Consider the following 13,581-nt stretch of genomic DNA (forward strand, 5'->3'; position numbering starts at 1 on the left):
GACATGTTCACACAGTGCGTGGTTAGGATCTGGAATATACTGTAAGCAAATGTGGTGGAGATTCACACAATGAGTGGTTAGGATCTGGAATGTACTGTAAGCGAATGCACTTGTCTGAGAGTGTGGTGGAGATAGATTCAATTGAGGCTTTCAAAAGGGAATTGAATTATTATGTAAAGAGAAAAAAAATTGACAAATTTTAGGGAAAGGATAGGAGCTTGTAAAGAGCTGGCACAAACATGTTTCATTTGTTTATTTTATTAATATCACAAGTAGGCATACATTAACACTGCAATGAAGTTACTGTGAAAATCCCCCAGTTGTCACACTCCAGCGCACTCTGGATACCCTGAGAGAGAATTTAGCATGGCCAATTGCACCTAACCAGCACGTCTTTTGGACTGTGGGAGGAAACCAGAACACCCAGAGGAAACGCACGCAGCCAAAGGGTGAATATGAACACTCCACGTGGACAATGACCCAAGCCGGGAATCGAATCCGAGTCCCTGGCTCTGTAAGGCAGCAGTGCTAACCACTGTGCCAATGTGCCACCCATGATGGTGAAATGCCCTCCTTCTATGCTGTAACATAACATAAGAACATAAGAAATAGGAGCAGGAGTAGGCCAACTAGCCCTTCGAGCCTGCCCCTCCATTCAATAAGATCATGGCTGATCTGTCGTGGCTCAGTTCCACATTCCCGTCCTCTCCCCATAACCCTTAATCCCCTCTCTCATCAAAAACCCATCAACCCGCGTCTTAAAAATATTGAGCGAGGCAGCCTCCACCACTTCAACGGGCAGAGAATTCCAGAGATTCACCACCCTTTGAGTGAAGAAGTTCCTCCTCAACTCTGTTCTAAACTGCCCCCCCTTTATCTTGAGGCTATGCCCCCTAGTCCTACTATCCTTTCTGAGCGGGAAGAGTCTCTCCACCTCTATCCTATCCATCCCATTCATCATCTTATACGTCTCAATGAGATCTCCCCTCATTCTTCTAAACTCTAATGAGTACAAGCCTAATCTATTCAGCCTCTCCTCATAGCTCAACCCCCTCAACTCCGGCAACAGCCTAGTAAACCTCCTCTGCACTCCCTCCAAGGCCAAAATATCCTTGCGTAAGTACGGCGCCCAAAACTGCACACGGTAACAATTCCTTGATTCTATGGAAACGCAGGTAGGGTATCAGTGTAAACATCTCATCATCTCATCACCACTGGAAATCACCTGGCGCCATATTCCTCACCAGCATTTTCACATTTCACCCTTTTTCCTTCTCTGTCAAGTGAGGAATTTAGCGACGGTCCCTAAATCAGCCGACGTGTCAATCATCCCCTCTGGAGGACCGCCCTCTTACCAGTTCGCCTCCGGCGCCAGCGGGGAGGAGGAGCCCCGACGTCAATCATCTTCACTCCGCCCACCGCCTGATCCTTATTTGGAGAGGGGGCGTGTTCCAAACTGGCCGTGTTACGTCACGCAGTAATCACTCACTGTCCCCGCCCTCCTCAGCTCCTTATTAGGCGACGAAGTGGGCGTACCTTTCCGTTATTTGTTGAGTGACGCTTTCAATCACCGGGGGCCGCCCCCATTCCATATAAGGTAGCCTGAGGGGCGTGGTCTCGGCTGAAAGATGTGCGTGCGCGGTGATGCTGGGCCTGGCACTGACTTGCGGCCTATTAGGGCTGGCAATAGGGCTGTTGCTGTTTGTTGCGCTGGGCTGCCCGGGCGCTGCCTTACGCCGCTGGCTGGGCTTTAGAAGCGGGCTGATGGCTCGCACCGAGAAACCGCTCTTCAGGATCGCGTGAGTGTAACGTCGGGCCGACCGGCCGGCGGGGGGCGGTTGGTGATGGCGGGCGTCCTGAGGAGGAGGGCAGCGGGCGGATGGTGCGCGCAGGCGCGAGCCTGGGTCAGCGAGCTGTCAATCAAGCGGGATCTGTCAATCAAGCGGGAGCTGTCAGTCAAACTCCTAGGGACCGCGCCAGCCAGGGCTGCAAACACAACGATTTGCAATCAGTGCAAATATTCCACCCATTCCCGAGATTATGGAAGGTGCTATGGAAATAGCACCTTTTATTTTCCTTTGGGGAGAACTTTGAAGTTACTACTTTCGTGCAGGGAGCATTCTAGACATAACATTTTGCAGCTCAAGTCCAGAGATGTTATTTTGTTTTATTAGTGTCACAAATAGGCTTACGTTAACACTGCAGTCAAGTTATTGTGAAAATCCTGTAGTCGCCACACTCCAGCACCTGTTCGGATACACCGAGGGAGAATTTAGCACAGCAAATGGACCCTCACCAGCACATCTTTCAGACTGTGGGAGGAAACCAGAGCACCCAGAGGAAACCCATGCAGACATGGGGAGAATGTGCAAGCTCAATGTAGTCATCCAAGGCTGAAATTGAACCTAGGTTCAGGCACTAACCACTGTGCCACCATACCTCGGTCAATGAATACCTGGTTTCAGCCTTCTTCCAGGACAATTATCCTTCTCCAGTCTTATCTCCGTAACTGAAATTCCTTATTCCTGGAAGCATTCTTGTGCAGGTTTCCTGCACTTACTCCAGTGTCTTCACATCCTCCTTAAAGTGCAGCATGCAGAACTGGACGCAGTACTCGAGCTGAGGCTGAATAAATGTCTTACACAAGTTCAATGCAACCTCCTTCCTCGTGTATTCTTGTGAAAGAAAGGGAACGCTTGTCTCCCTAGCCTTGAGTTTAAATTTATACATGACTGTGGCCCTCCCTCCTTATCTGTTTCAGATTTATAACCCTTCTCTCTCCTGAACTTGCCATTCTTCTGACTCTGACATCTTGTTCATTCCCTGTTCTTGCGTTTCTTCCCTTCTGCGGGTTCTCTGCCTGAAGGTCCGACCCAAAGCACCACAGCTGTTACTACAGATAGAGCAAGGAGGCAGGTCCCAAACCCAGCAAAGCTGGAACAAACATTGAACCCCATGCTTTTGACACCAGTCTGATTCATGCTGCCAGTCTGGCCAACTGCAGTGGTGTGCAAGTTATGGTAGTAATTGTTACTGTAATAGTAAACTGAAGCAACACTAGATTTCAGTTAACTCGCAATAAATGTCACAATTAGAACTTAGAACCCTGCAGTGCAGAAAGAGGCCCTTCAGCCCATCGAGTCTGCACTGAACACAATCCCACCCAGGCCCTACCCCCATTCTCCTAGTTAGAGTTTTACAGCACGGGAAGAGACCCTTTGGCCCATCATGTTCTCACTGGGCCCCAAGCACCGATCTATTTCAGTTAATTTTAATGTTAATTTTCTGGCCCCACCTAGCTCGGACTTTCTTCACTGTGGCTGTGTCAAAGCCCTGAAACCGCTCCTCTCTCCTCCCTAACAGCACTGTGGGTGTATCTACACCTCAGACACTGCAGCAGTTCAACAAGACAGCTCACCGTCACCTTCTCGAGGGCAACTGAGGATGGGCAATAAGTGCTGACCTAGCCAGCGGTGCACACGCCCGGTGAATGAATTGATTTTTTTTTTAAAAAAAGAACCTTTTCAGCTTAGAAGTTAGCACTGATCAGAAGAATCCTCAAAGTTGTCAGATTGACTAATACCCAAAAGCTGAACAGCCCACAACATCCTTCAGATATAACAGCAGGAAGGTGGGATTAGAAAGGGCATCTTGCTGTCCTCGGGCTGACAAGGACAAGACGGGCGCATGGCCTCCTCCTGTGCTGTAACTTTTCCGCAGTTCTAACTCTGCTTTGGGACAGTTCCAGAGGCCGCTGTACTGACGTTCGAGCAGTCGTGCGATGAGCCCCGATTGTTTTCTGTCAGCTGGGTGGATTTGGCAGAAACCTGTGCTGGCCAACAATTCAGAGTATTGTCTGTGTGTCCACGCAGTGCAGTGACACAGACAGAATGGTGCGTGTTCACTGTTCTTGCACACAGTCAGAGCCAGCTGTGGTGGTGGGAAGCAAAACTGAGAGGAGAAGAGAGGAGATTGAGGTTTCAATTGGGACTGGAGGAGCTGAAGTAGGAGATAATTTGATTTGATTTATTATTGTCACAAGTATTAATATCCAGTGAAAAGTATTATAACTTGCATGCTGTACGGGCGAAGCATACTGTTCATAGAGAAGGAAAGGAGAGTGCGCAGAATGTAGTGTTACAGTCACAGCTAGGGCATAGAAAAGGATCAACTTAAAGCGAGGTAGTGATGGCAGCAGAGACAAAGCTGTTCTCAAGTCGGCTAGTACGTGACCTCAGATCTTTGTATTTTTTTCCCGACAGAAGAAAGTGAAAGAATGAATGTCCTGGGTGTGTGGGGTCCTTGATTAGGCTGGCTGTTTTTCCAAGACAGCGAGAAGTGTAAACAGAGTCAGTGGATGGGAGGCTGGTTTGTGTGATGGACTGGGCTTTGTTCATGACCCTTTGTGGTTTATTGCAGACTTGGGCAGGGCAGGAGCAATACCAGAAAGAATACTTTCTATGGTACATCTGTAAAAGTTGGTGAGAGTCGTAGCAGGCATACCAACTTTCCTTAATCTCTACTTTCTCAGAAGACTTTCTTAACTTTGGTGTTAGCATGGGGGGACCAGGAGAGGTTGTTGGTGATCTGGACACCTAAAAACTTGATGCATTTTGTCTCCATTGATGTAGGCAGGGGCATGTCTTTCACTATACCTCCTGAAGTCGATGACTATCTCCTTCATTTTGTTGACATTGTGGAGAGATTATTGTTGCCGCAGCAGTTCACCAGATTCTCTTTCATTTCTGTACTCTGTCTGAGATCTGACCTCCTACGGTGCTGTCATCAGCAAATTTGAAAATCGAGTTGGTTGGTGAGGTTTAACTGAGGAAGAGTAAGGACTGGTTGTTTTATAACTGAAACTTGGGAGTGATGGAGAAAAGTACAGAAGAGCACTGTTGAATAATTAAAATGAGATGGGCAGATTTTGGGATAGAGTAGAGGTTTGAGATGAGTGTGTGATCATTTTCATTGCAAGATTTGTCCTGTTCCATTATATTCAATGTCTCTTGCATGCACTGTCTCACTCCACTTAGAGAGAGGGAGCTCACCGGGAGCGCTCTTGTTAATGAGTTAGAAAGCTATGGGTTCGGGTTCGGGTTCCACTTGAGCACCAAAATCAAAACTAACATCCTGTGCTGAACAGAGGGAATGCCGCACTGTCAGAGGTGCTGGCTTTTGGATGAAAGTTTGGCATTGATTTGATTTTGATTTAATTTATTATTGTCAAATGTATTAGTATACAGTGAAAAGTATTGTTTCTTGTGCACGATACAGACAAAGCATACCGTTCATAGAGAAGGGAAGGAGAGAGTGCAGAATGTAATGTTACAGTCATAGCTAGGGTGTAGAGGAAAAATCATCTTAATGCAAGGTAAGTCCATTCAAAAGTCTGACGGCAGCAAGGAAGAAGCTGTTTTTGAGTCGGTTGGTATGTGACTCAGACTTTTGTATCTTTTTCCCGGTGGAAGAGAGAATATCTGGGGTGCATGGGGTCCTTCATTATGCTGACTACTTTGCCAAGGCAGCGGGAAGTGTAGACAAAGTCAGTGGATGGGAGGCTGGCTTGCGTGATGAATTGGGCTACATTCATGACCTTTTGTAGTTCCTTGCTATTGTGAACAGCAGTTTGCTGTCTCAGAATTGTGGAAAATAATCAAGGCAGAAACCTCATTCAGTAGGAATGTGAATTAGAGCCTGGCTGTTTTAAACTTGTGCGTTAGGTTGGATCCTTCGGCTAGACGCAGTGCACACTAACACCCTCTGGCCATAACGACAGACTTTTACTTTAAAGGAAGACAGATGTTGGAAACTGAAATTAAAAACTGGAAATACTCAGCTGTTTAGCCAGGTTAGGATTTCAACTCTGCGTCTGGTTTGGTGCTGGTGTGTTGAGCTGTAATCTAGTGCAGTGAATTTTGGTGTGTGTTGCATGCTGACCCTGATCTGGAACACTTGGTTCTTTTTGTTATCCGGTCACAGAATGTTCAGAAGGCTGGCATTTGTTGCCCTGCCGCATTGCCCTTGAGAATGTGCTGAAGAGATGCATTCTTAGATGTTGCAGAATGGTTTGCAGGAGTGGGCACGCAGCCAACACTGCTGTGGGCCTGGAGTAACATAGACCGGACTGGATAAGGGCAACAGATTTCCTTCCCTTGAAAGGACACGGTTAGAACCAGATGGGGTTTTTAAGTCACGCTGCAGCAGTCTCAAGACTGTCGGCCATTTGCAGACTTTAATTATTTAAATTTCCCAGGTGTCATGGTGGATTTAAACTCTCTGGGTCTCAGCGTTACTGGTCCAAAAACATTGCCGCAATGTTCCTGTCCCTGCGTGCTGGCAAATAGCTATTTGTAGGATGGTTACAGCAAGAAGTAGGCCATTTGGTCCATTGTATTTGTGGTAGTTTTCTGAAGCAATTCACCCAGTGCCGCCGCCGCCACCACCTCCTACCCTGCCTTTTTCCCGCAGCCCTGCAAACTGGTTCTCATCAGATGATGATCCACTTCCCTTTTGAAAGTCCCAGTTGACCTTCCCTCCACCACACTCGGGCAGTGTATTCCAACCCCTTGCTGTGTGAAAATAATTCACCTTGTGTCACCATTGCTTCTTTGGCCAGTTGCTTAAGTCTCTGTGTCCTCTGATTCAGGATCCTACGACTGATGAGAAGGCTTTCCTTCACTGGATGTGGGCATCCCTGGCTAGGTCAATGTTTATTGCCCATTCCCAATTGCCTTGAAAAGAGAGCGGTGAGCAGCCTTCTTGAACCGCTGCAGTCCATGTGGTGTAGATGCACCCAAAATGCATTGTGCATTTTGGTGATAGTGACCACAATTCGGTTACGTTCACCTTAGTGATGGAAAGGGATAGGCATGAACCTCGGGTCAGTAGTTTTAGCTGGGGGAAGGGTAATTATGAGGCTATTAGGAGAGAATTAGGAAGCATAGGTTGGACTAGGAGATTACAGGGACTGGGGACGTCCGAAATGTGGAGTTTTTTCAAGGAGCAGCTACTGCGAGTCCGTGATAGGTATGTCCCTGTCAGGCAAGGAGGATTTGGTAGGGCTAGGGAACCGTGGTGCACTAAAAAAAGTTGATTCGTTGGTTAAAAAGAAAAAGGAGGCTTATGTTCGGATGAGGCTTGAGGGCTCAGGTAGTGCATTAGAAAGCTTTAGATTGGCTAGGAAGGAGTTGAAGAGTGAGTTAAGAAGGGCTAAAAGAGGACATGAGAAGACTTTGGCTGATAGGATTAAGGAGAATCCTAAGGCGTTCTATAGGTATGTCAAGAACAGAAGGTTGGTTAGGGCAAGATTAGGGCCAGTTACAGACAGTAGAGGGAAGTTGTGTGTGGAACCGGAAGAGATTGGAGAGGCATTGAACCAATATTTCTCTTCGGTGTTCACGCAGGGGGACATGAATATAGCTGAGGAGGACACTGGGTTGCAGGGGTGTAAAATAGACAGTATTGCAGTTGATAAGGGGGATGTGCTGGATATTCTAGAGGGTTTGAAAATAGATAAGTCCCCTGGTCCGGATGGGATTTACCCTAGGATTCTCTGGGAGGCAAGAGAGGTGATTGCAGAGCCTCTGGCTCTGATCTTCAGGTCGTTGTTGGTCTCTGGTATAGTAGCGGAAGATTGGAGGATGGTGAATGTTGTCCCATTGTTTAAGAAGGGGAACAGAGACTTCCCCGGGAATTATAGACCGGTGAGTCTGTCTTCTGTTGTGGGCAAGGTTTTAGAAAAAATTATTAGGGATAGGATTTATAGTTATTTGGAGAGTAATGAATTGATTGGAGATAGTCAGCATGGTTTTGTAGCGGGTGGGTCGTGCCTTACTAACCTTATTGAGTTTTTTGAGAAAGTGACCAAAGAGGTGGATGGGGGTAAGGCAGTTGACGTGGTATATATGGATTTTAGTAAGGCGTTTGATAAGGTTCACCATGGTAGGCTTCTGCAGAAAATGCAGATGTATGGGATTGAGGGTAGTCTAGGAAATTGGATCAGGAATTGGCTAGCAGATAGGAGACAGAGGGTGGTGGTTGATGGTAAATATTCGTCATGGAGTTCAGTTACGAGTGGTGTGCCTCAGGGATCTGTTTTGGGGCCACTGCTGTTTGTAATTTTTATTAATGATCTGGATGAGGGTATAGTTGGGTGGATTAGTAAATTTGCTGATGACACCAAAGTCGAAGGTGTGGTAGATTGTGAGGAAGGGTGTCATAGTTTGCAGGGAGACTTAGACAGGTTGCAGAGCTGGGCCGAGAGGTGGCGGATGGAGTTTAATGCGGAGAAGTGTGAGGTAATTCACTTTGGTAGGAATAACAGATGTGTTGAGCATAGGGCTAACGGGAGAACTTTGAATAGTGTGGATGAACAGAGGGATCTAGGTGTATGTGTACATAGATCCCTGAAAGTTGGGAATCAAGTAGATAAGGTTGTTAAGAAGGCATACGGTGTCTTGGCGTTTATTGGTAGGGGGATTGAATTTAGGAGTCGCAGCGTCATGTTGCAACTGTACACAACGCTGGTGCGGCCGCACTTAGAGTACTGTGTGCAGTTCTGGTCCCCACATTACAGGAAGGATGTAGAGGCTTTGGAGAGGGTGCAGAGGAGGTTTACCAGGATGTTGCCTGGTATGGAGGGGAGGTCCTATGAGGAGAGGCTGAGGGATTTGGGGTTGTTTTCGCTAGAAAGAAGGTGGCTAAGAGGGGATCTTATTGAAACATATAAGATGACTAGAGGTTTAGATAGGGTGGATAGTGATAGCCTTTTTCCTCTGATGGAGAAATCTAGCACGAGGGGGCATGGCTTTAAATTAAGGGGGGTTAGTTATAGGACGGATGTCAGGGGTAGGTTCTTTACCCAGAGGGTGGTGAGGGATTGGAATGCCCTGCCTGCTGCAGTTGTAAATGTGCCTAGTTTGGGGGTGTTTAAGAGATCCGTGGATAGGTTTATGGACGAAAAGGGATTGGTTTAGGTTAGAGGGTCATTGTTTTTTAACTGGTCGGCGCAACATCGTGGGCCGAAGGGCCTGTTCTGCGCTGTAATGTTCTATGTTCTATGTTCATTGTTTTAGGGAGAATCTTCAGGATTTTAATCCAGCATTGTTGAAGGAACGGGGATAGATTTCCAAGTCAGGTTGGTGAGTGACTTGGAGGAAAACTTTCAGGTGGTGGTGTTCCTATGTGTCTGCTGTCCTTGTCCTTCTAAATGGTAGCAGTCATGTGTTTGGAAGGTGCTGCCTGAAGAACCTTGGTGAGTTGCTGCAAGTGCATCTTGTAGATGGTACACACTGCTGATTCTGTAGGTCAGTGGTGGTGGGGGTAAATGCTTAAGGTGATGAAAGGGATGATAATCAATCATGGGCTTCTTTGTCCTGAATGGTGTCAAATTTCTTGTGTTGTTGGAGTTGCAGGCAAGTGGAGAGTATTCCATCTAACTCCTGAGTTGTTGATGGACAGGCTTTGGGGAGTCAGGTGAGTTACTGTGCCCAGAATTCTGACCTACTCTCGTAGCCCCAGTATTTATATGGTTGGTCTGGTTCTGGTCAGTGGTAACCCCAAGATGTTGATTATGGTAATACCATTTAATAGCAAGGAATGGTGGTTAGATTGCCTCTTGTTGGAGGTGGTACTTAAGTGGCAAATAACATTCATTCCACACATCAGCCCAAGCTTGAATGTTATCCAGGTCTTTTTGCATTTGAACACAGGCTGCTTCAGTATCTGAGAAGTTGTGAATGGTGCTGAACACTGACACTGAACATCAGTGAACATCTCCATCTTATGATAGAGCAAAGGTCCTTGATGAAGCAGCTGAAGATAGTGGGACCTGTCTTCTCTATCCAACCGCCTTGTGATTTAGTTCACTTCTACCAAACTTTCTCTCAATCTTGTCAACTCCAAAGAGAATAGTCCCAACCTCTCCAGTCTTTCTCAATGACTGAAGTTAGAGTCATAGAGTTTTACAGCACAAAGAGGGCCTTCGGTCAGCAATTAGGAAAGCAAATGCAATGTTAGCGTTCATGTCAAGTGCGGTAGAATACAAGAGCAGGGATGTACTTTTGAGGCTGTATAAGGCTCTGATCAGACCCCATTTGAAGTATTATGAGCAGTTTTAGACGCCATATGAAAGGAGGGACGTGCTGGCTTTGGAAAGGATCCAGAGGAGGCTCACAAGAATGATCTTTGGAATGAAGAGCTTGTCGTATGAGGAATGGCTGAGGACTCTGGATCTGTACTCGGAGTTTAGAAGGATGAGGCGGGGGTGGATCCTATCCATCTGTACTGCTGTCCAAGATTTATGGATATATGCACATCAAAATTCCCTTGATCCTCTGTACTTCTAGAGTCCGTCCGTTCGTTGTATATTCCTTTGCCTTGTTAGTCCTCTCAAAATGCATTATCTCCCACTTTTCAGGATCAAATTCTATTTGCTGCTGTCCGTGGAACCATTCTTGTGAATCTTTTCTGTACCCTCTCTAAAACCCTCACATTCACCCTAAAGTGTGGTGCCCAGAAGTGACACACTACTGCAGTTGAGGCCAATCCAGTGTTTTATACAAGTTTAACATAACTTTCTTGTTTTCGCACTGTGTGCCACTGTGAACGAACCCTAGGTGTTGGACATTTTGTTACGCACTTTCTCAACTTGCCCCTGCCTCCTTAAATCATTCATGACATATATAACCACATTCCTGTGCTCCTGCGTTGCATTGTCTCTGTTCAGTCTTCATACTAAAATAGATCACCTCATGTTTGGTTGGGTTAAATTGCATCAGCCACGTGTCTGACCATTCCACCACCCTGTCTTTTTGGAGTTCTACACGGTCCTCTTGATTCTTAACATTTCCCAAGTTTTATATCATCCACAAGTTTTGAAATTATACCCTTTACGCCAAAATCTGGATTGTTTATATCAGGAAGAGAATTGATCTCTGAGAAACTTTACTGCAAACCCTTTCTCTGGTCTAAAACGATCCATGCAATTGAGCAGTAATGACTTGTGTACATAATTAGTGCAAAGATAATCCATTAATGTGACTCAAGTGTGACACGTTGTCTTTTTTCCCCACCCCACTTGCTAATATCCAGTGCTCTCTTTTCAGGTACACCCTATATACAAGGACCAGACTAGGGTACATCTTTCATAAGAAGCAATTGAAGAAAACTCGAGATTATTATCCCAGCGGCCATTCCGTTGTCTATTCCAAGATTATTAACGGTAAGTTCTCTGATCAGTCAAAGGAAGAGGTTGGTTCCACCCCACCCTTCATTCCAACGACCCCCTCCTCCCCACCTCTACCCTCCTCCAAAGCTTTCTTTTAAAACCTTGCCGGTTGGGTTCAGGGAAGTTTACGCACTGGAGGTTGGGGGAATCAATGGATCTAGTTTTATTACCATTGAACCAATTTCCCATCTGGGACAGAAGACCATGGATTCAGGTGCCATCCAAAGATCTGAGTGCATAATTGGTATGGGCAAGAGCTCCTAGAATAAATCTGTTGTTGTTGATTGGAATCAGCACGTGCAAACCACATCTCTTCCTTTTGCTTAAAGCCCACAATATTTAGGACTTTGCAGTCACTATCCTCCGCTTACTCCATGACGGTATGCAAGCCGTGATTCTCACCAACAGAACCATCACGGAGTTGAGAGGAGTGCAAACTGGTCAAGCAGGGGTGCGTCATTACACCACTGCTCTTCAACATCCTCCTCGCTGCAGCACTACATCCCGTCACCTTAAAGTTCCCCTTCGGAGCTACAGGACTAGTGGGAAGTTGTTCAATCTCCCAGCACTTCCGGGCCAGAAGCAAGCCCACTCGAACCTCTGTCATCAAGCTGCAGATGATGTCTGGGCGTTTTGGTTGCTGCACTTGCGCAAGGATATTTTGGCCTTGGAGGGAGTGCAGAGGAGGTTCACTAGGCTGATACCGGAGATGAGGAGGTTGGACTATGAAGAGAGACTAAATAGACTGGGTCTGTACTCGTTGGAGTTTAGAAGGATGAGAGGGGATCTTATAGAGATATATAAGATAATGAAAGGGATGGATAGGGTAGAGGTAGAGAGATTCTTCCCGCTTAGGAAGGATAGCAGGAGTACAGGGCACAGCCTCAAGGTAAGGGGGGGGGGGGGGCAGTTTAGATCGGAGTTGAGGAGGAACTTCTTCACTCAAAGGGTGGTGAATCTCTGGAATTCTCTGCCCGTTGAAGTGGTGGAGGCTGCCTCATTAAATATATTTAAGTCACGGGTAGATAGGTTTTTGACAGACAAGGGAATTAAGGGTTATGGGGAGAAAGCGGGAAAGTGGAACTGATCCACTTCAGATCAGCCATGATCTTATTGAATGGCGGAGCAGACTCGAAGGGCTGGATGGCCTACTCCTGCTCCTATTTCTTATGTTTGCACACTCAGAGGTGGAGTCATAAATCATCGTCAACACATTTGCTGATACACATGAGAGAATAGTCCTCAGATTAAGCATCTAGAAAACATCCAAAAAAAACAAAGGTACCCGACCAGCACTCTCCTGACACTACAGTGTATGCTTGCCCAAGAACACACAAACTGAAGGAGCGTTACCAAAGGCACCAATCACCTCAAATGTCACCGGGCCAAGTGGAAAGAGCTGGCAGAACCCAGAGCGTCCTACCCACCCGCCTCATCAAGCACTGCCCGCCGTTTTGTGGCACAGTCTCTGGCTTCAGGATTGGATTATTCAGTACCTTAGAACCACCAAACTAACCAACCCCACCCTCCCAGAGCAGAAGCAAATCATCCTCAACCTTGAGGGACTACCAAAGGAGAGAAGATACCCCAGTGTAATACAGTGACAGACCTGTGCCCACCAGCACTGTACCCCAGTGTAATACAGTGACAGACCCGTCCCCACCAGCACTGTACCCCAGTGACAGACCTGTCTGCACCAATATTCATTCCCAGTGTTGGAGTTGATGAAACAGATAAAGTTTTTAGTTTACTTATTAGTGTCACAAGTAGGCTTACGTTAACACTGCAATGAAGTTGCTATGAAAACCCCCCAGTCGCCACACTCCGGTACACTGAGGGAGAATTTAGCACAGCCAGTGCATCTAACCAGCACATCTTCTGGACAGTGGGAGGAAACGTGAGCCCTGGAGGAAACCCATGCAGACATGGGGAGAACGTGCAGACTCCACACAGTCAGTGACCCGAAGCCGGGAATCGAACCTGAGTCCCTGGTACTGTGAGGCAGCAGTGTTAACGTGCTGTCCCAAACACCACTTGGCCATCTCTGGCAATGTCTGCAGCTCCAGGATTGGACTATTCAGCCATCGCAGGAGGGTCTGGGGGGGATGCTAGTGACTGGTGAGGGTTGTTGTAGTGTGTGTCATTTGGGAAGTGTCCACAAAAGCTTCACGATTTCTGTCCATGTGGTGATCTGTCTACTTTGCCTTTAGGTGTGAAAATTCTTCCAGTCCCCATACTGACAGACAATTACGGCTACTTGATTATTGACTTGGACACAAATGTAGCTGTCGCTGTTGATCCTTCTGATCCAGTGATTGTCCAGGTAAGCTGCTTGTCTTTCCTGGATAAAT

The 13,581-nt window shown here is 46.7% G+C and overlaps 1 protein-coding gene across 2 annotated transcripts in view; it reads left to right on the forward strand.

Annotated features, from left to right (window-relative positions):
- The first annotated feature begins 1,584 nt into the window (after positions 1 to 1,584).
- Positions 1,585 to 13,581, forward strand: part of pnkd (PNKD metallo-beta-lactamase domain containing) — a 31,235-nt gene continuing 19,238 nt past the window's right edge. Inside the window, exons 1-3 of one of the 2 annotated variants that reach the window (XM_080199571.1) lie at positions 1,585 to 1,799; positions 11,109 to 11,224; positions 13,441 to 13,553. In XM_080199571.1, coding sequence (XP_080055697.1) covers positions 1,645 to 1,799; positions 11,109 to 11,224; positions 13,441 to 13,553 — 384 coding nt within the window. In that variant the 5' untranslated portion in view covers positions 1,585 to 1,644. The remainder of the gene's footprint in view (positions 1,800 to 11,108; positions 11,225 to 13,440; positions 13,554 to 13,581) is intronic. The other variant, XM_080199572.1, reaches the window with a different exon arrangement.

The sequence above is a fragment of the Carcharhinus amblyrhynchos genome, chromosome 11, assembly GCF_965287045.1.
Source record: "Carcharhinus amblyrhynchos chromosome 11, sCarAmb.v2.hapA, whole genome shotgun sequence".
NCBI lineage: Eukaryota > Metazoa > Chordata > Chondrichthyes > Carcharhiniformes > Carcharhinidae > Carcharhinus > Carcharhinus amblyrhynchos.